The sequence below is a fragment of the Bubalus bubalis genome, chromosome 4 (assembly GCF_019923935.1).
Source record: "Bubalus bubalis isolate 160015118507 breed Murrah chromosome 4, NDDB_SH_1, whole genome shotgun sequence".
NCBI classification, from domain to species: Eukaryota; Metazoa; Chordata; class Mammalia; order Artiodactyla; family Bovidae; genus Bubalus; species Bubalus bubalis.
This window is the reverse complement of record NC_059160.1, coordinates 24,407,499-24,430,810: the sequence shown is the minus strand read 5'-3', so window position 1 is coordinate 24,430,810 and position 23,312 is coordinate 24,407,499. Positions and strand designations below refer to the sequence as shown.

Genomic DNA, 23,312 nt, shown 5'->3' with positions numbered 1-23,312 from the left:
GCCTAGGTTATTTATAATTTCACCATTAAATCTGTAAGGCTTTGAAAAATTAATTTCACCCAAGTCTCCTATTCTTCTCTTAAAAAAAGATTTGTCGACATTTATGAACACATTTTGAAAACTATATTAAATACTTCATATTTTCATTATTTTTATCTCTAGTCTAATACATATAGTGAGAAGTTTCCAACGCCTGTACTTTAAATATTCCTTTTCCCTAGTCCTTCCAGAGCCTTGTTCATACCATTTTTAATACTAACCCTAAAACACATAACAAAGAGCTTAGAATGCAGGGACTTATAGTCATGAAATCAGCTTATGAAAAAAATTATAAAAGCTAAAATGTTAACGTATGAGACTCTAATGTTCCTACTAGAATGAAGTTGAGTGTAGAAGGGAAAAAAAGCTGAAAACTGATACTCAGTTTTGTATAAAGCAAATAAGAAGTCATAATTTCTCTCCCATTTTGATGATTATTATCGTATCTTTAGAAAAACAAAAACAATTTAGCTTCAAAAGAGTCACAAGGAATTTTAGAATTAAATTAAGGGTAATAAGCCCAATCACTTTCTTCAAGTTCTTTGTTTCTATGAGAAATCTGAATATGTCAATAAAATACAGAGTAAAGTCAAAAACCTAGAAGAATAAAGATGGTGGTGCCTTTTATTTAATATGGTTTTAACTTATAATCTCTAACACCTTTTGTAGCTTCTGGTTTATATCTCCTTTGGCTGTAATCTTTACTTGAAATTCTGCCTCATATTCCTCTTCCAAATATCGACGGCGTTTGGACTGTATATTGTCCATGTCCTCTGACTTAGAACGTTTTCTTCTAAAGAATTCACCTGAAAAGAAAAAGTAGGTGTTTTTATTAAACACCAATTAGATGCTTTTATTATAGACTTTAATGCTTATTTTCCATCCTCAGAAAAATATTATTTCTATCTACAAAACAGCATTCTCAATCATTTGCTTTTGTGATCAGAAAAGTTAGTAGATAGCTTTTAGCTTTAAACTTGAAATGATTTTCAATATGCTAAATAAGAACTTCCTAATGGCTAAATAAGCAAATGGACGAACAACATGAACAAAGAACATTCTTTCCTCAAAATCTTCCTATTAAGATGGAAGATGAACTAACAATATGAGATCATCTCAAACTCATTCCTTTTAATAAATTCTATATACAACATGAATTCTGACAAAATACAGCGTTCATTCACAAGTCACAGATTTCTCAGCATGCATTCTCATATCACATACTTCTACAACTGTGCATAGCTTTAATTATTTAATTCTTTCCCCTCAGTAATATTTTTTCCTCACTAAATTTAGGAAAAATTCTTCCTTAATCATTAGCCTTAGGAAAATAACATATCAACAGTTACTCTTAACATATCTTAAGAAATTGCAAATACATATTGATAAAAATAATAAAATTAATGTTATTAGGAAAGCAATTTGGTAAATAATAAATATTCAAAGACCTTCACTTAGAAATTTGTTTTAAATACTGACAACACTCATGAGATCATAAGCAAGTTTTATCTGGTTTCTTTTTGAAAGAAAAAAAATATAAGAAAGAAAATATTAAAATCTCCACACTTATTAAAGAAAAATGGCTATATGTGACCATAAATTTTCCTCTCTACCTCACCCTATATCCATATCTATGTGCCTGACTTAAAATCCAATTCTATTCCACAACTTTTCTTGTATTATAACTTACACATGTACAGATGGAGAGCAGTAAGACAGAGAGTTACAGAATACCAATTTCTTGACTTCTGGTTCAGTGATCTTTCCGTAAACCTAATGACATTCAGTTACATTGTTTTCCCCTTCCCATAAAGCTTAAGAACTTTAAATAAACTGACATACATACTTTCATTAGCCATATAGGAATTGATCTAAAAGAAAATCTAAAACAACTTCTCTCAAGATATTCAGATAGTATCTTACTAAATAGTAAGCTTAAATCTTTCTTATGGAACAATGGAAAGAATAAACAAAACAATAAAGCACATGAAATAATTAACATTGAGTTAACCATCAACAAAATGATTTTACTGTGGCTTACTTAAACTGAAAAATTTTACAATCATTTCATGGACAGAAGAGTATTTTCTACAGCCTTAAAAGCAGAAACAATTTTTAAAACAATTTCAGGTTTGCTTGTACATGCTTACTTTTCTCAGAAGGTCTTTCATCTTCACGTATTACTTGTTCTTCCTCCTCAGGTTTGCTGTCCTTTTCATTGCTTTCTACTTGTTCTGTAACAAAAATAGAAAAGGAAAATTTCTTCCAATATAATTTGTCAACAGTTCATAATAATTTATATTTTTGGTGTAATTATCCAGCTAATGATATTTTATGAAATCAGTCTCAAAATGTAAAATATTGGGAATTAAAAAAGGAGCATGAACTGGTGGAAATCAATGACCAAGTCTAGCTTTAAATGTTCTTGCAAGTACATAATAAACACTTAACATGGAAAAAAAAAAATTTCGATTTTAAAACAAAATATCTTAATAATTTACTGTCATCAATAGATGTGAAAACAACTACTATAGTGCATTTAGACTCCTTTATATTCAGCTATTAAAACTAAAACATTAGTTGTGACTAATTACAAAAAAATACACAAAAAATTACAAATTACTGACAAACTCAAAACACCTAATATTTTTGACCACATAGGCTGAATCACTATTTTAATGGTTATGGATAGGTAAAGTCTATCCTAAAGATATCTTTTATCCTAAAGATAAAAAAAATGTTTTACTAAAAAGTATTAGCTACTTCAATACCAGTGCCAACAACTAAATTAGCTAGGTGCTTGACATACATTACTTCTTATCCTCCAAATAATCCTACACGATAAACAGTATTTTTGCCATCATGTAGATAAGGAAAGTAACATTCAGAAAGGTTAAGTAATTTTTGGGCTTCCCAGGTGGCACCAGTGGTAAAGAACTCGCTTGCCAATGCAGGAGAGTAAGAGATGCAGGTTCAATCCCTGGGTCAGGAAGATCCCCTGGAGGAGAGCATGGCAGCCCCACTCCAGTATTCTTGCCTGGAGAATCCCATGGACAGAAGAGCCTGGCTGGCTTCACAAAGAATAGAACATGACTGAAGCAATGTAGCACAGGTAATTTTCACAAGAGGCATATAAAAGCTAACAATTAAAGAACGTGACCAAAAAATATTTATAAAGATATCTATACAACTGCAATGTTATAACAAAGAAAATTCCACAGGCACCAGAAATGGCCTTTGGTCAACCAATTTATAGCTCCTCAACTAACTCAATCATTTAGGGGAGAAGAACGAATCACTAATATACTTGGGTTCTATTTTTCTCCCTTATATCCTTTAGCTTCAATAAAACATGCCATATTTCATCATATACTGCAACCAAAATTAAATAAGCAATGATGTGCATATAGCACTATATAAAGATTCCGATAAGGCATTTCTGCTTCAAACACCAGGATTTTAGTTTCAACAGCCCTGAGTAGTGTGTGTGTGTGTTAGTTGCTCAGTTGTGCCCAACTTGTGATCCCATGGACTGACTATAGCCCTCCAGGCTCCTTTGTCCATGGAATTCTCCAGGGAGTAGAAGCTGAGGTTAAAAAAAAAAAAAAAAAGGAATTTTTAGGTGAAATTCAACAGGCAAACACGAGGATCACTGATGAACCTATTACAATATTTTTCACACTAAGATATTAAAACAATAAATCTGTAAAACATGACAGTAGTAAAAATAAGAATGTTAACACAGTACATATAAAGATTACTGAGACTATTTTTAAACTTTAAAGTTTAAAGTATTAGAAAATTAACTTCCTATTTACCACCCTATGCTCATGAGAAATGTTTTTCAGATTTCATCCTTCAACCTCAGTTCCATGAAATCAAAGTTTGTTTTGCTCCCTTGTAGACTACACACTCATTACCAAGCATTTACTGTATTTACTTTTCCAAGTTTTCTTGTCTTTAATACTAAGGGTGGTGACTCCCATAGTTTCCTAGTTTCCAGAGTAACTGGGTTGCTTAAGATTAAGATTTACAGTCTTAATTCAGCAAACCATCATACCACCAAAGGACAAAATTAGCCTTGTAACTTCAATCGATCAGAAAACAGCAGAGCAAACTGGCCTGGTTTGGTCTGCCTGTCTTATGTGTATGTTACTCTCCCTCTTCTCCAAGAGAGATGTCAAGCTAAGCTTGCGGTTCCTTCATTTTATTCAAAAAACTCCTCTTATCATCCAATTCCCTTTTTCCAAATTTGTTTAGAAGATGAGACTATATTCTCAATACTTAAAACACTTATTAGGACTTAAAAATAGACAAAGAGAATTAAACTTTAGGCTCGAGTTTGACTTTATTAATAAAGAATCTGGGATTAAAAAAATGGTATTAACAGAATCTACAGAAAGGAATAAGGCCCTATTTTTCTTTAATTTTTGTTGTTGTTGTTGTTTACAACGCCTATACAGAATCTAAGTGAACTTGCATCAACTCAGAATAATAATCAAAAGCCTATGTACACAGGTTTATATATAACTTAGAGTAGTTTCTGGGATTCCTAAAACTTCTCCAAATACTTAGGTTAAGACTGTTTTTGTTTTTTAGAAGCTGTCCTCATCCACAATTTCTGCTGTAATCCCTCCCATCTTGAGTACAGCCTCATATATTGGCATGCTTTCATATGCATTTCTATCTGTGCTATTCTTTCCTTTCAACCAGATGAGACAGTAAATTCCCTAAGAGCAGGTACCAAACCTTGTAATTTTGGTAATCCTAAAAACCTTGGGAGAGAGCTGAGACAAATCTTTCTGATGACAGTTACCTTTAATATAATTCCATTAAATTACAGTAGAAAAACTGTGTTGTAGAGGATAAGAAGACAGAATTTATATCAGGGGTTACTTCCCCATTTTCAGAATTACATGGAATAGAACTCTATTCCAAAAAATATGGACAAAACCATTGCCCTGGGTCACAGTTGACAAACATTTTCTGTAAATGGTCAAAACATAAGTATTTTCAATCTTGTGGGCTCTATGGTCTCTGACACAACTGCTTGATTCTGTGCTTACGATGGGAACTACTGATAAAAAAAATATGTAGTACCTAAACAAATAGATGTGGCTATGTTCCAACAGAACTTTATTGGCCAAAACAGTTAGGGCTTATAAATCATAGTCTGCAATTCCCCGCCTTAGATTAATGTCTATGAGAAACACTTAAAACAAAAAGTTCCTACAGACTAACTAAAGACAATATAATCCACACACACACACACAAAATGGGCAAAGAAGATAAAACAAGCAATTTATAGATACTAGGAACATAAATTGGAGAAGGCAATGGCACCCCACTCCAGTACTCTTGCCTGGAAAATCCCATGGATGGAGGAGCCTGCATGGATGGAGGAGCATGGCTGCAGTCCATGGAGTCGCAGAGTGGGACACGACTGAGCGACTTCACTTTCACTTTTCACTCTCATGCATTGGAGAAGGAAATGGCAACCCACTCCAGTGTTCTTGCCTGGAGAATCCTAGGGACGGGGGAGCCTGGTGGACTGCCGTCTATGGGGTCGCACAGAGTCGGACACAACTGAAGAGACTTAGCAGCAGCAGCAGCAGCAGCAGCAGGAACATAAATAGCCAATGTAAATGTCAACCTCACAAGACATATTAAATGTCAGAAAAATGTGGCATTACTGGTAAAATGTCTTTTTCAGAACATTTTTAAAGGCTTTGTTTAACTAATACAAATTTCCAAATAATGTATCTTCCACAGTAAGTTTTTCTGCTCCCTTTTAAAGCAAAATTGGGGGGCAAACTTACATTTTATTATCTTCAATTCTCCCATTCTCTCTGAAATTCAACTTCAAATAGGCTTTCAACTCCACTGCCCCTTGTCAAGGTGACAAATGACCTCCAGGTCATTAAATATTTCTCTTCCACCTTAACTGAACAGTTTGTTTGTTTATGTATCTATTTGATACATAAATAGAGCTAGTTCTTCCTTCCTTCTCAGAACATTCTTTACTTGACTTTCTAAGACAACAAAATCTCCTAATTTTCTTTCTAGCGGAAGCTCTTTCTTGGTACTCTTTGCTGGTTCTTCCTCATCTCCTCAATCTCTAATCACTTGGATCTCCTCTCACTCACTTATGTCTATATGGTCATATAGACATTATCTATGTGTGCATGCTTGGTCATGTCCAAATCTCTGAGAACTCAAGAAGTGTAATCTGCCATGCTCCTCTGTCCATGGAATTTTCCAATCAAGAATACTGGAGTGGGTTGCCATTTCCTACTCCAGCCATATAGTAATGTATCTACTCCTAAGTATTCCTAGACAGTCCAAGCTTCTGCCCTAAAATCCAGATATATATCTAACATGGGCAACAACAGCCATCTGAATCTGATCTTCCTCTCACATTTCCCTTTCCAAAACTGGTTTTATCTTTGATCTTCCTCAATGTCTTGATAAAAAAATCTGCAACTTCCACACCAATGTATAGGAATATGAGGTTCCATAAAGAAAATCCAAATAGGTTAAGACAGTTGAATATTAATGGGCTGAGATAATAAAGAATTTTAGCTGAACACAGTAAACAGTGAAAACAAATTATCAATAATTTTAATTGTCTAAACCATGGCAATTCTTTTACTTTCCCTAAAGCAAAATTAGACAGAAATCTTAAATTCTATTCCCATGCAATTATCCTGATTAGCATTTATGATCACTTAATTTATCTTATAAATAAATTAACTGAAGATGAGATGGTGGATGGCATCATTGACTCAATGGACATGAGTTTGAGTAAGCTCTGGGAGTTGGTGATGGACAGGGAAGCCTGGCGTGCTGCAGTCCATGGGGTTACAAAGAGTTGGACATGACTGAGTGACTGAACCAAACTGAATTTATCTTAAGGATTCAGTAAAAAGGGAAAAACAAATCAATCAGATATTTTTAAAATCTGAAATAATATCTGGAACGAAATTATGTCAGAACTTAGTATAAAATCTTATTTACTCTCAGATTATTCTCCTCAAAAATATTAAGAAATAACAATGTTTAAAGAATTTTAAAAAGCCAAGTAGTCAGAAGAGCTCTCCCTTTCATTTCTCCATAAGAAACAGAATGACAAAGGCAAAAATGGAGGGAAAATTTGAGAATACAGTAGCTTGAAAGCTAAGGAGAATTTCAAGAGAGAGGGACTGTTATTAAGAGATCATTTAAGTATGAGAATAAAATTAAAAAAAGGATGCCCCTGGATTTAACAACAGGACCATCAACATCAATCCTCTGAGAACAATTAAGTAGGAGGCTGCTGCTGCTAAGTCACTTCAGTCGTGTCCAACTCTGCAACGTGGAAATCACAATTCAACTAAGTTAGAGAGTAATAGGAAGAGATGAAACTGCTAGCTTTGTTAATGTAACTTGAAGAGTGCCAGTGAAGGACAGGAAAGATAGAACAGTAGCTAGAGGAGAGTATAGGAGGAAAATACATGAAAGGCGTAACTAATGTGTACACCTCCTCTAGTGTTGCTGCAATGTTCCCACAAAGAAACCTTTCTTTTCCTAGCCTTTTTACACAGACTATGATTTTAAACATTTAGTGAGTATCAGTTATTATACAGTAGGAATAGCTGCAATCGTTTTAGGTTTTTCTATCTTTGTAAATCTGAAATAGCTTTTCTATTTGCTTTCTGATATCATTCATTATTTTTTATTGATGCTAATATACATCATAACTGCTACATTTAAAACAAATTTGCTAAAGAAGTGTCTGAAATAATAAGAGTTTTATGTTTTCCTACTAGTACAGCCATAAGCATTAGTACTTAGAGGGAAAAGCCAGATTTACAATTCTGTGTTCTGAAAATACTAAAAATTAGTCAAGAATAAAGAACCTGAAGAAAGCAATACCTCGACAGATGAACAGCAACAAATATGACATGAAACAGATTCTACCACCACATAAAAAGAACAAAGAACAGATAAGAAACTATACTTTAATCTACAATAACAAAATTTCCTTTGGATTCGGGGACAGAAAATAAAAGTTCAGTTACCAGCTAAGAAATTAAATCTATTACTAAACTTACTCTGTTAACAGCATACAACCAAATAAAAGTCTAAAAGTAAGTAACCAAAAATAAACCCAACTCTGAATTTTCAAAGTATGCAATAGGGATAGCTGAATATTCATCTTGCTGCATTTAACAGCACTGTGTGGGAGGGATAGTCTCCAATAGCCTAGATTCTGGAATAAAGGTAAAACATATAAAACCATTAAAGCTTCAATTTGCTCTAACTTTCTTATATTCACTACCAAAAGATATTTTTAATACTACTCTCTCTATACTTACTGAGAAATGAGTGAAGTTCACCCTAAACACTGTTACTTATTATCTTTCCAAAACGTAAATTTGATCATGTTATTCTCCTCTCCTTGAACTCATTCAATGGTTCTCCAGTGCTAGTATGTTTTGGCATTATATGCAAGGTCCTCCATGATACACTTTTCTTTATATTATTTAAAATATTCTTATATTTCTTATATTACAAATTACTTACTTAATTCCACAAACATTTACTGAGCACTAACTGTGACCCAAGTATTATTTTGACCTGATTATGATGGCTCAGAGCAGAAGTGATAGCAGTGAAGATGACGAGAAGACACTCCATTCTAGATCTACTGTGCAGGCAGCAACAACAGGATTTCCTGACAGACTGGATATAGAACATGAGCCAAACAAAAAAAGAATCGTTCCAAGATCTTTGACCTGAGCAAGTAGGATGCAGTTGCCATTAAGAGGGATTATCTTCATTAAAACTCTACGTTACACAGATAGTGAAAGGAAAGTGCTTCCCTGAATACATCTGTATCTCATAAAGTTACTCTCCTCTAAACTCCCAGCCTACCAATTTAACATTATTACTGTATTCACAACCTTGTATTTAATGGCCTGTGGTTTAATTCTTGTCAGAATCCTCAGGGCAAGTAATAAATTTTACCTTTAAATCCCCAAGCCAAGAAGAACCTGGCCTTTCTATATATACAGGTTTAATAAATGAATGAATGCTCTTTGGAAATGAAGTCATCTTTAATAAGGGGAAAGTTTCTACCTCCAAAAGAAATGTAGGTATGATATATTGGAGTGGGGTGGGGGAATCCTGTGTCTTGTCTTTTTTTTTTTTCTTCAAACAAACTAAAACCAAATGCTATGTTTCTTGTTACAAGGTCACTCCACTCACAGGGCTCTAAGGCTAAGAGAATGTGACACAATGGAAACATAGAAGTACTCATGCCAGTGTGAAAGTAACTGAGAAAGTTTCACATGGGAATGACGCTTGAGTTTGACCATGAAACCAAAGTAGGATTTTCTCATTCTCCCTTTTTCTCTAGCAATAACAAAAGAGATGGGAAAGACAAGCATTGACCAAATCATGAAGTTTATACAGTTTTTATATAAGGAGTCTGAAATAATCCTAAATGTAATAGGGATCTAACCAAAGAGAGGAACATAATCAAATAATAGAGATGTAAGTTATTAAGAGATCATTTAGAAAATGAATCAAACATTAGGTAGAATCTAGAATGCTTAGGAAGCAAATGGATAGTCTTTATCAAACATATAATTAGGCCTCCAGGTTTCTGAATTCCAGCAGTGATGGTATCATTCCCTGGACAAAGAATATTAAAAAAATCAGATTTCAATTGGAAAATTGTAAAATGGAATTTGTCACACTTGAAGAAAATAAATTAAATAGTAGGCCTTTATAATAGATTCAAAGTTATTCAGTTGGTAAATGATAGCAAGAACAACTTTTAGAATTTTGATTAATTATGTACTGGAAATTGTTATATTACAGTGTTATATTGGTCCATCTTATCTCTATTTCCAGTCTACAAGCTTCTTACGGGCAAGTGTAATATTTTCTACATTTTTTATCTCCCTTCTCAGCACTTTACATAATGCTGCTCTCAGAGTGCATCTTTGTTAATTCTGAATTCTGTGAAGTTAAGAACCTGTCAAGTTAGAGTATTCTGCTGCTGCTGCTGCTAAGTCGCTTCAGTCGTGTCCGACTCTGTGCGACCCCATAAACGACAGCAGCCCACCAGGCTCCCCCGTCCCTAGGATTCTCCAGGCAAGAACACTGGAGTGGGTTGCCATTTCCTTCTCCAATGCATGAAAGTGAAAAGTGAAAGTGAAGTCGCTCAGTGGTGTCTGACTCTTAGCGACCCCATGGACTGCAGCCTACCAGGCTCCTCTGTCCATGGGATTTTCCAGGCAAGAGTACTGGAGTGGGGTGCCATTGCCTTCTCCAAAGAGAGTATTCCAGTCACCATCATTCTCAACTTCCTCTGTAACTAAAAGAAACTTAAAACTTTATGAGAATGTTTAACTAAGCAGTTTATTAAAGCTAATCAAAATCTTTAAAATTTAAATAATATGCTAACCTGGAGAGCATGTCTCATTTTGTGATATAACTTCAGACTCATCCTTTTCACCCGAGATATCCTCTTCATCAGAGAGGACCAAGAAGGCTTCTTTTGGCAAGCTCTCACTACTTTCTTGTTTAGATGGTGAACCAAAAGAACCTTCCATCTTTTCTTCCAAATCTGGATTTGACTCATCAATTGGAAGGAGAGAAGCTTTAGAAAAGCAAGTGAGTTCATCTTCAGCAGGTGCAAGCTTTTCCAAAATAGGAATGATTTCATCTGTCTCCATAGAATCTGTATTTTCTAGGATATTCTCATTTTTGTCATCTTTTATAACATCTTCACTAATGGTTTCTATAAGGTCTGCAGAATTTTCTTCTTCATTCTTTTCACTGTGGTCAATCTCCACACTGCTAGATATAGCCTCCTCTCCAAGAGCAGATTCTGTGATTGCATCTTCTTCTAACTTCTTTTCAGGAGACAGATCTGAACAAATAATTGTATCATCTGTTTCGAGAGCTTCTGCATCAGCATCACTATTACTATCAGCTTTATTTTTCTCATCAAATGAGAAAATTTGATCTAACTTTTCATCGTCTCTATTTTGTTGAAGAAAATCATCACCTTTATTGCTACTGGGCTCTGTACTATCAGTTTCAGGAACTGCTTCACAGGCTGGTACCGAACTTGGGTCAAAGGTCGGGTCAAAGGCTGTCTCAGAAGTTGGTTTATCAGAGGCTGGATTACCAGAGGCTGAATCACCAAAAGCTGGATCACTAGAAGGCAGATCACCAGAGCCTGGATCATTAGAGGCCAGTGATTCAGAGGCAAGATCACCAGAGGCCGGATCATCACACGCTGAATCACTGGAGACTGGTTCAGTGGAGACTGACTCACCAGGGACTGGTTCACTGGTGACCTCTTTAGAAACTGGCTCACTGGAGACCAGTTCACTGGAGACTGTTTCACCAGAGGCAAGATCACCAGAGACAGGGTCATCAGAAGCAGGATCACCAGAGGTTAATGTTTCAGAGGCCAGGTCTCCAGAGACAGGATCTCCAGACCCCAGACCTCCAGTAGCCAGATCAGAAGCTGGATCACCAGAAGATGGTTCAGCAGTCAGTTTAGAGGCTAGATCTGGACTTATATTATTTGCAGACAAAGGTTCACATTTTAAGTCATCATCCTGCTTGCTTTTTACATGAACATTTAAGGTACAGGGTGTTTCTTTCCATTCTGCTTTACTTTTTTCAGGGTCAAAACAAAGATTCTCAATGCCATTCACCTCTTCCTTGTCATTAAGATAGTCCATATTTTCCAAAGGTGAGGTTGGGTCCAAATCTCCATTTTCATGGTTGCCATTTAACAGCTTGACATCAGTTTTCAATAGTTCTTCCTTGACCTTGTACACTGCTTCAAGTTGCTGACGATCACTCACTCTCATTGTTTTTCGAGCCTTAAAGACTTTTTTTTGAGGTTCTTCTATACTATCCATTTTGAATCTTTAAAAAAAGAAAGAAAAAGAAAGAGTTCAACAATTGAAACCAAAGCCACCTAATTATAGACTTATTGCAAATTGATCTTAGAAGCAAGCACCACTTTATGTAATTTTAAAGTAATTATAGAAAGCATAATTATTTATGCTAATTTATTTAAAGCATAACACATATAATGCTGTGTATTAATTTTTATATTTATTGAATTTATATAACATAAAATTGATAATAGGTACAGTTCATAAGAAATTAATTACTAGGCAATGTTAGGGGGAAAGTAGTTTTCATTCTCAGTAAGCTAATGGATTCAGAGTATGGAGGAGAGAGCGTTAAAAAAGTACATGAAGTAAAAAAGAAGTTGTCATAGGAATAATAAGAGAATGAAAGCAATAGAGGAATGGGGGAGAGGTATAGAGGTAGGGGAAAAAAGAAAGGAGAATTAAGGAACATAAAGAAATATTACATTTGCAACCAGAAATATCTAAATAACTGTTAACATAATGTAACAGATTATTACCTAGAAAGTGAAAAGACAACTTACAATAGAAGAAAATACAGTTGACCCTTGAATAAATGTGGTTTGAACTTTAGGGGTCCTCTTAAAACTTGGAATTTTTTTTGATAAATACATACTATACTACTACCTGACCCACTGTTGGTTGAATCTGCAGGTACAAAGGGCTAACTATTAAGTTACATGAGGATCTTCAACTGTGCAGGGGTTCAGCACCCCTAGTCCCTACATTTTTCAAGGGTCAACTGTATTTGCAAATCATATATTTGCAAATAATATATCTGATAAGAGATTTACATCTGGAAAATGTAAAATACTATTGCAATTGAAAAATAACAACAACAAAAAAAACAACTTAAAAATGGGCAACAAACTTGAACAGACATTTCTCTGAAAGATACAAAAAAAGACAATAAGCAATGAACATAAACAGATGCCTCACATCATTTAGTCATCAGAGAAATGCAAATCAAAACCAAAATGAGGTAACATCTCACACACACCAGGATGGCTATTATCAAAAGAAATAATGAGTGTTGGTAAGAATATGAGCAAATTGAAACTCTCATACAATGGCAATGGGATTGTAAAATGGTACAGCTGCTTTGGAAAATAGTCTGGCAGTTCCACAACATGCTAAATATTACGCATTAAATTTAATCTTTCTTTTTTGTAATGTATTCATGTAAAGCTATAAATTTCCCTCTAAGCGCTGCTTTAGCTGCATCTCACATTTTAATGTGTCATATTTTTCACTGTTCTATTAAAATATTTTCTAATTTCCATTGTGATTTCTTCTTTCATTTGTGAGTTATTTAAAAGTATATTTCTTTAAAAGGTAGTAACACACAACTATGTGAGTAGGCTCTTTAAAATACATATACATAAAGTCAATTTCATTAATAAAAAAATGAGGCAGTGTAGATTTATAAGTCACTAAGCATTGCAGATTTTAGGCCTAATGAAGATGTCCACTTGAAAAATAAATTAGCACCCTAAGACATAATTTCTCAAATTGTAACCTTATTTGAATAGGGGTCTTTGCAGAGATAATAAAGTTAAAATAAGGTCATTAGGGTGGGTCCTAATTCCATATGATGAGTGCACTTTTTAAAAGAGAAAAATCTGGACACAGACACATACATGTGAGAACACTGTGTGGTAACTGGAGTCAGTCACAAGCCATAGCTAGGAGAGAAATACGGAACAGATCCTTCCTTGGCGTCATCAGTGAGGGCATGGCCCCCTCAGCACCTTAATTTCAGACTTCTAACTGCCAGAAATGTAAGACAATACATTTCTGTTATTTAAGAAAAGAAATTTTTCTTTTTCAAGCAATGTGATTTATCATATAAACAGAAGGTAAAAATAAACAACAGATTATCTCAACACAGAATATTCATTCTACAAAATTCAAAACTGAGTCATAATTAAGCTCTCAGAAATCTAATAGAAGTAAACAACTAAAATCCAATACAGGTTATCTACAAAAGAAAATTGCAAATATCATACTAAATGGTAAAATAGATCAGAACTAAGATAAGGATGCTCTCTATCAATGTTTCTGTGTGTGTTAACATCTGGCCAGTTCACATTTGGTCCTAGAAAAAGACAATGTTGCCACTCTACAGTGGAATAAAACAAACATCCTTTTAAGGACTAAGATATACAGGAATCATGAATATTGCTTTTAAATGGATATTCACTTAATATCACCATTACCAGTATGAATGATGCTAGGATATACTTGCTTGGAGAAGGGAAAAAAGCAGCTCTGAAATCTAGGAATTTAAGGTTCAAAGCTCAGTGTTATTATAAATTGATCTGATGCTTATAGCTAAGCCATGTTGGACTTAACAACCTCAGCATTTAAATTAGACAAGGTCACTGTGCAACCCAGCAACACATAAATTACTAAATATCTTCCCCTTTGACTAAACAAGTGATGGTTACACTTTTTTTTTAATCACTTGTGGTTTTACCCTCACTGTAGTTTGTCTTCCTTATAGATAACAGTTACTGAGATAGTTACTGAGCACAGAATTGCTCCTCCCCTCCATCACTTTCTGACAGTACCTAATCCAGAGTAAGGCTCTCCTGCCTCAAACCCTTCCAGCAAAACCCAACCTATACTATAAATAAACCCTTTACCAGGTTTTTTTCTAATATCCTCCTACTGATACGCCTCAGTTTCCCCCGAGGTGAGCATTCTCTCTCACTGCAACAAATAATAAACCCAACTTTTCAATTACAGGTATGTTCCTGATATTCCATCGTTCCTCTAGCTGAAAGGCACAAAACTATGGCCCAGCCTATTTGCTGGAGGCCCGTAAAGCTTGAGAATCAACCATTTTATCACAGCACTTCTAGACTGCAGTATAAAATCTGCATTCATACTATTACCGTAGGCCAACTACTTATATTTCTTAGTCTTCCTAGGTTTTTAAGTTATACAGCTGAGTAAAACTATTTATAAAAACTACCTTAAAATGAGAAGAAACGTCAAAGCAAAATTATCATAGCACTATTTTTAAGGATTATTAAATGCAGCTACAATTTAAACTTCAAAATTTTCCCCACCTACAATCCATTTTAAACTCACTTACTGAAAAATGTTCTGCAAAGAAGATACAATGCAAGTTTTGTAGACATTTTCCTTGCTGACTCCAAACATAAAAATGATTAAATTTATAGTACTAGGAGTGTGGTTACCCTTTAAATATTTTCAAATACTGAACTGCAGTTCTTCTGGATTTTGACATTGTAACAGCCACATTTCTCAGCCGTTATATACATAACTGGTTGCTGTTGCCAGATGCATTAAAAACAAACATTCCTCTTTTTTAAAAAGCATATTTTCATAATTTTTAGTAATTCCAGTAAGAACATGAATTCTGCCAACAGAAACATGTGCTTTAGTTCTAACTCTATGTACTTACTGTGTGACACAGGGCAAGTTACCTAGCATTTCAATGTTTAATATCAGCCACCTTAAAAAGGGAATATCAGTACCTGACACAGAGGTTGCACTAATGATTATGAGATTCTACACATTAAGTGTTTGGAAGGCAGTTAGCACTCAACAAATGTTATTGTAATTGTCTATGTACATTCAGGATGTTTTTAGGCATACAGAATCTGAAACAAGTTTCTCTTAAATATTTTTGGTAGTTTGTATATGAATTAGAAAGTCTACCATGTACACATCATGTTCAATGTTAATTGCCACCAAGTAACATTTAATAAAAATAAATGTTATCAAAGCAAGCTGGTTTTATCAACAAAATTGCCATCAATACAGTAAAATAAAAGACTATACAAAGAATTACAGAATAACTACCATCTATACCCACAAGGGCGCACACTATAGCCATTTACAGGATCTTTTAAGGGTTCTAAGTAAATATAATAAATAACAAAGCAAGAAGGAAGTAGCATGAACAACCAGCTCAAACTAGTTCAGCCATATCTATGCAAACCAATCAGCAGTAAGTTTTTTTAAATCTATTTTGCATAAATAATGTATATTTAAGAAAGACACACAGCAGAGAAGGGTGTGTTACCTGCAAACAAGTCTCCATTACTATATGACTGGAACAAAACATTTCTAAAGATCATTTTAAATATCGTCATCTGGAACTGACATATCATTCACAAAACTATACTACAAAAGAAATACTACTTTTTTAGGCGGCAACACTACAGTCATGAAACTCTCACAGGACTGCAATTTATTTTCATAGGAAAAGCACTTATATTTTACAGCAGAAAGTGTCTGCCATATCTAGAAGCAAATGTGTAAAATGTAATGAACTACTTCCCCTGAAAACATTTTTCATAAGGAATATAGTAAGAAAAAAATGTTTTAAGTCCTTACTTTAATGTTTAGATTCAAGAATTGTGGGGAAATATCACCACTTTAAAAAAAAAATCTTTTTCTACAGCATTAACAAGAATTTCACCTTTACTAAAGGAATTTATATTTAAATAACCAAGAAGGGTATGTTACCTGCGAATAAGTCTCTATGGCTTGGGATTTTTTTTTTTTTTTTTTTTTTCAAATTTTGGGTAAATTATTTTTAAGGAAAGCCCAATAAGCCTCTTCTTTAAGTGAAACCATTATTTTCTTCTCTGCTTCATCCCCCTCCACCCATTCCTTTCACACTCTTCTTTCTAGCAGAGATTATAGCTATGAAACAACAAAGAGAAGTATTACCAAAAGCTGTAATGTCTTAGCCTACAATCTGCCTGCTCAAAAAGCTCAAGAATTTAAGTGGCTGTTCAAGAGCTGCTCACAAACTCAGCCAATCAGCAGCCAGCATTCTGATTCCTGCCCAGCAACAGGAGTGAGACAATAAGGTCAGAAAAACATAGTTAAAACCTGGATTCACAACACTTCAGTGAGGTTCTTTGTCTGATAAAAGTAATCTAGAACATAATTGCATAAAATTCTAAACCTATAATGTGCACAAAATATACCACATAAATAAAACAGAATAAAAGGTGTAAATCTTATTTATCTTCATTTAAAGAATGTTTCCAGAAATATAAATCCATGCCCTACCTGGGGAATGAGTCAAATATGGACAATACATAACAAGAACATACATCTCTACACAATGGGTTAGAATCTGCAAGATTCAACTGTAAATTTCTTTTTAAAATTCCATAGTCTTTAACGTATATAAAACATTTATACTAAAAATCCAGCAAAATCTTAAATCCAAATAACTAACAAGATTATTTTCATATCCATCTATCCTTATCGTTATAGATTTCCAATTCCAAAAGCTAATTGTATTCTGGACCCAAAGGTTAACTATGGATAGCATTATAAAGTGTTTTGCTGTCTACTGCACTGAACTGACTTAGTTTGATTCATTTAATGAAATTAAAATGTGATTCTTAATAACCTGTATTAAGTGTTTTAAGTACAATTACTATATTCTTTTCACCTTAACTGCCTTTGGCAGCAGGTTACAAAAAGGTTATGAGCTCTCCCCTTTTAAAGAAATAAAGCAAATATATATACTACATAATAAATATTCATGTAAATTGAAGGGAAATTTTTTCTACATGGTATCATTCTAGTCCTTTAAATATAAAATTATAAAATAAAAATAGGAAATCTGTTATCAGAATATTTTTTCTCAAATTCACTACCTATGAGATTTTTAGTAGTAAATTTTTTAAATAAACTTCATTTTTTTCTCTTTCAATTACAGAGGAACCTTGTAATTTTTCAAACATACCCAAGAGGGAGCTTGCTGCAGCCATACTCTTAGTTTATATAATCTCACCATAGGAAAAATAAATCAGCAGCTGCTTGAATGCTTCAGTCTTGTGAGAGAACTGAAATTCACTGTTTGATTGGCTTAAAGCCATAGCTGCCTACACCAATCAGACATCAGCATCACAAACCTTGCCCGGCAACAAGGGAAGCAGATGAGGGCAAGTGCTCTACCAAGAATTCAAACGGGGTAAAATTAAAGGTGAACTATGAAATTGACACATATTTGTAACATACCCCCAGATTCTTATTTCAATAACAGGTCCATAGCAGGGTGTTCCTGATTAAATAAACAAGGATCTATACTACTGCTTTCCAAGAACTGCTTTAACTAACAAGACAACAGGAAGTACCAAAACTGTTGGGTCAAAGCGCACAGACACATACACAAACACTATATTAATTCAAAGTATGGATATGTGATGAAATATATTTAAAAATAAAATTTTAGCAAAAACTTGCAAAATGCTAAGCAAAGCCATTTAAGTGGACTTGACATTTCTATGACACAGGTACTCCAATTAAATTCATGCTTTTAACTGATAGTACTATAACATTATTCTGAATAATGGGATGCTGAAAATAATTTTTCAGATTTGAGTTTATGTTAAATGGATTAAACAAACATTAGTCAGTAGGCTTGACTAATGATGGCTTACTCTTAAATAATCACTTTATGCTGAGGATTCCTAGCCTCTGTAGAAATGCAACTCAGTTACTGTGCTAAGAATTCCATTGTCAATTGAGAACTGTGTGATTTTATTCTGCACTTCTAAATTTTACTTGAGAATTCTGCAATAGTCCTGGAAATAAAATCATAAAGAATAATCACTCTGCTAATCTGCATACTGTTTACTGTTCATTAGTGAAGACTGGTGAAACTGCGAGTGAAATGATTCATCCTCTTGATATTTATCTGCGCAGATTTAATATAGTTTCTAAATTTTTATCTTAAATACTAGATATCTTGTCAACTTTGTCAATAGCTATTTTTCTAAAACTGTAGTAAAACATAATCACTACTCCTATTAAAACTTACACAAGGATTTTCATCTTGTTTCCAAACTTCTCTTGAAGTCACTCACAAAGCATTGGCAATATTTACTTGAGAATCCAGAATCCCTTACAGTTCACAATTCTTCAATTCTACTATGCTATGGTTCTTCCCTCAATTGCAAAAAAACACTACTGCATTAAAAAAAAAAAAAAAAAAGGAAACATTAACTGGTGGAAATCCATTCCTTATCTAATACTCATGAGTTTGGTATGGTTTCATGTGCTCATAATATTTGATGCAACAAATAACCCCTTCTGCCTCTCAGCAACCTCATGATATCAGCTGAGATATCAAAACATATAATAGGATATCCGTTAACTAAATGTTTAAAACTAATCAGCAACAAAGGAAACAGAAGTTTGCTTTACCAACAATCCCTTGGACAAAACAAGAGCAAGTCAATATTGATTAATAAGCACAGCAAACCAGAACAATCACTACAGTCTAATTTGTTGCATTCACTGATATATTTTGAAGAATACTAGAATATTCTACATGAAAAAATGCAAATGCAAGATACCTTAAAATAACTTCTTCCAGTGTATTTTGGCGATCATTCTGTTACATATGCAAAGTCAAATGAATTGACCTGATCCAACAAACTCAATTATAGAACACACTTATTAAATTACATCCCCTCAGAAAATTAGCCAGTTATCCATCAGGGCCCACTAGCTTATCCAACTCATCAAACTCCACCAGCACCTGGGCAGCAATGAGTAAAGTTACAGACGGCTATGTATTTTATTTCCTCAAGAATTTAAGAACCACTTGTCCAAAATTTTTCATACTTTACTTGGATGAATTAAAATACCCAGAATGATTTAGGAGCGCAACATGAAAGATGTGAATCCTTCAAATGATAGGAAATAGCACTTACTTTTCTTATCGACTCAATCTAAGGAGAAAGGACAGAGAGCTTACTTTCTGCGTCAGTCAGCTTTCACTAGGTAATAAAGCAGTAAGGAAAAAAAAATGTTTTTTTACTGGCTAATAACTAACAATCTTCTTCATTCTAGGTCATCAGCAGAAGAAGCAGCAAATGCTTCCCCAGCCCCCACAATTCCAGGTCTTGTGGCATACAGAAAAGCCCATAATGACCGAGAAAAAAAAGCCCACAATGACAAAACCATACAATATACAATGGATTTTAAAGCTTTTTCTTAGACACAGTATACACCACTTTCACTCACAGCCCATTGGCTAAACCCAAGTTAAGAGGGTAGAGAGAAAAAAGCTCTCATGGGGAAACATTTCACGTCACATGGCAAAACGCAGGGATAGGTAATCTTACCAAAACAAGAATAACAGTGAACTATATAATTTACCCACTGGAGTAGGAAATGGCAATCCACTCCAGTATTCTTTTTTTTTTTTTTTTTTTAGTTTAAGAAAAAGCTTTATTTTACAAGTGAAAGTTTGGAAAAGTAACAAAAATAACATAGGTAACAAAATAGTAAAATGGGATATTTTCTGTGATTGAAAAATATGAAAATGTACAAACTGTATTTGTTGGGCAAATCAGTATTTAGTTCTTAATTCTTTAGAGCAACACTCCAGTATTCTTGCCTGGAAAATTCCATAGACAGAGGAGCCTGGGAGGCTACAGTACATGGGGTTGCAAAGAGTCAGACACAACTGAGCATGCATGCACATATAATCCACCACAACTCAAAAATACATTATTATAAAAGCTTGGCAAAACAAAGATTTCTGAACTAACAAAACCAAATCTACTCTGTGTTCCAACATTAGCATAATAGTTGTCACAGGATAAATCACCCAAACTCTCCTGATTTCATGTCACTCAACAGTAAAACTGAGGAGGTTAGACTAGATGCTTGCTAAGTTTGATTCTAGCTTAAATTTTGAATTATTTTACTAAAGTCTAGCTATATGGATGTTCTTTTATAATTAATTTTTCATTATTAAATACAGAGAACATGCAGCAAGATGTAAACTCTAATATAATGAACACATGTGAACCCATCATCCAGATAAGAAATTAAAAACAAAGCCTCCTGTATAACACTATCAGATAGCATGCTACTCCTTCCCCATCCCAACTCCTTAACTCAAAGATAAACATAATCTTGAATCTGATGTTTATTATTCCCAGGTATCTCTTATACTTTTTTTCTATACTATAAAGTCCCCATTTTATTAATGAAACAACCCACCTTAAAGAGATAAAGAAACTGACACTTATCAAGGGGTAATTATATGTCAGACCCTATACCAAGGCATATTTTTTCCCATTTAAGTGACAAGTTATACAAGTTCAACTTTACATCTGAAATAATACATCAATAGCCATGCTACTATCATTCATTACATGGATAATAATTAACTTAGTAAAGTAAAAAGACACTTGATTCAGCATGAAATTGCTTTCTTTGCATATGTACACTTCTTATGCATTTTATCCTTTAAATTTTGCAACCATGGGGGTCTTCCAGAGTTCAAAACAATAAGCAATAAACTATACTGTATTTGCCACTATTTTCTTCTCTCTTTGAAAATGGAAAAGTCATTTAATATAATTGCTAAGGCCTATTCACACAGTGAATGAGTTCTGACTGTTACAGCCTCAATTTCATCGGCCTACAGACTGGTTCACATATTAGCTCCAACATTATTACAAAGAAGCTCTTAAACATCCAAGTATCTTTTTAAAAGTAACTTTTCATTAAGTCATCCAAGCAAGTAACAATAGAACTAGCTCAACAAACCACAGGGAACTTCCTCAATCTGATAAAGAGCATCTAGGAAAAACCCATAGCTAACATACTTAATTGTCCAAGACAGAAAGCTTTCACCCTAAGATCAGAAACAAGACAAAATGTCTGCTCTTATTACTGCTATTAGGCACTGACTAGAGGTTCTAGCCAGGACAATTAGGCAAGAAAATGAAATAAAGGTCATGTACCTTGAAAGGAAAAAACTGAAACTATCTCAATTTGCAGATGATAAAATCCTATGTACAGAAAATCCTAAGAAATCCATCAAAAATTTTATTAGAACCAGTAAATAAGTCTAGAAGGTTGCAAGATATAAAATCAATATATTGAAAAATATAATAAAAAATACTTGCAAAAACAATTTCAGAATGAAATTAAGAAAACAGTTCCATTTACAATAGCATAAAAAGTAAATTTAACAAAAAGTACAAAACCAATACTCTAAAAAATTACAAAGTGTTGAAGAAATTAAAGATCTAAATAAACAGAAGGACACCTTATACTCTTGAATCAGAAGTCTTAATATTAAGACGTCACTACTCTCAAAACTGATTGACTGATTCAAGGCAAAGCCCTATCAAAATCTCAACTATCTTCTTTGTAGAAACTGACAAGCTGATTCTAAAACTCATATGGAAATGCAAGAAATTCCAAATAGCCAATATGGGGGAGGGGGGGTGCAGCGGGGAGAGACAGTGAAAGACTTACACTTCACATTTTCAAAACTTATTATAAAGCTACAGTAATCTTTACAGTGTGGTACTACTAGGGCTTCCCAGGTGGCTCAGTGGTAAAGAATCCACCTGCCAATGCAGGAGATGCAGGTTTGATTCCTAGGTTGGGAAGGTCCCCTGGAGAAGGAGATGGCAACCTACTCCAGTATTCTTGCCTGGAAAATCCCATGGACAGAGGAACCTGGTGGGCTACAGTTCATGGGGTTGCAAAGAGTCGGACACAACTTATCAACTGAGCATGCACTACTAGCAGGACAGACATAGAGAGCAATGGAATCAGTTCAGTTCAGCTGAGTCGCTCAGTTGTGTCCAACTCTTTGCGACCCCACGAATGGCAGCATGCCAGGCCTCCCTGTCCATCACCAACTCCCAGAGTTCACTCAAACTCACGTCCATCAAGTCGGTGATGCCATCTAGCCATCTCATCCTCTGTCACCCTCTTCTCCTCCTGCCCCCAATCCCTCCCAGCATCAGTCTTTTCCAGTGAGTCAACTCTTCACATGAGGTGGCCAAAGTATTGGAGTTTCAGCTTCAGCATCAGTCCTTGCAAAGAACATCCAGGGCTGATCTTCAGAATGGACTGGTTGGATCTCCTTGCAGTCCAAGGGACTCTCAAGAGTCTTCTCCAACACCACAGTTCAAAAGCATCAATTCTTCGGCGCTCAGCCTTCTTCACAGTCCAACTCTCACATCCATACCTGACTACTGAAAAAACCATAGCCTTGACGAGACGGACCTTTGTTAGCAAAGGAATATCTCTGCTTTTGAATATGCTATCTAGGTTGGTCATAACTTTCCTTCCAAGGAGTAAGCATCTTTTAATTTCATGGCTGCAGTCACCATCTGCAGTGATTTTGGAGCCCCCCAAAATAAAGTCTGACACTGTTTCCACTGTTTCCCCATCTATTTCCATGAAGTGATGGGACCAGATGCCATGATCTTAGTTTTCTGAATGTTGAGCTTTAAGCCAACTTTTTCACTTTTTCCCTTTCATCAAGAGGCT

The 23,312-nt window shown here is 34.5% G+C and overlaps 1 protein-coding gene across 12 annotated transcripts in view; it reads right to left on the bottom strand.

The window, feature by feature from the left end:
• The window catches only part of LOC102404182 (activating transcription factor 7 interacting protein), a 115,588-nt gene that overhangs the window by 49,995 nt on the left and 42,281 nt on the right, over positions 1–23,312 (bottom strand). For 10 of the 12 annotated variants that reach the window (XM_006055144.4, XM_006055142.4, XM_006055145.4 and 7 more), the window contains 3 exons: positions 10,496–11,979; positions 2,190–2,273; positions 700–845 (listed from right to left, as the gene is read on the bottom strand). In XM_006055144.4, coding sequence (XP_006055206.2) covers positions 700–845; positions 2,190–2,273; positions 10,496–11,972 — 1,707 coding nt within the window. In that variant the 5' untranslated portion in view covers positions 11,973–11,979. Of the gene's footprint in view, positions 1–699; positions 846–2,189; positions 2,274–10,495; positions 11,980–13,630; positions 13,880–18,816; positions 18,966–23,312 lie in introns of those variants that run through there. The other 2 variants (XM_006055141.4, XM_006055147.4) reach the window with 2 other exon arrangements.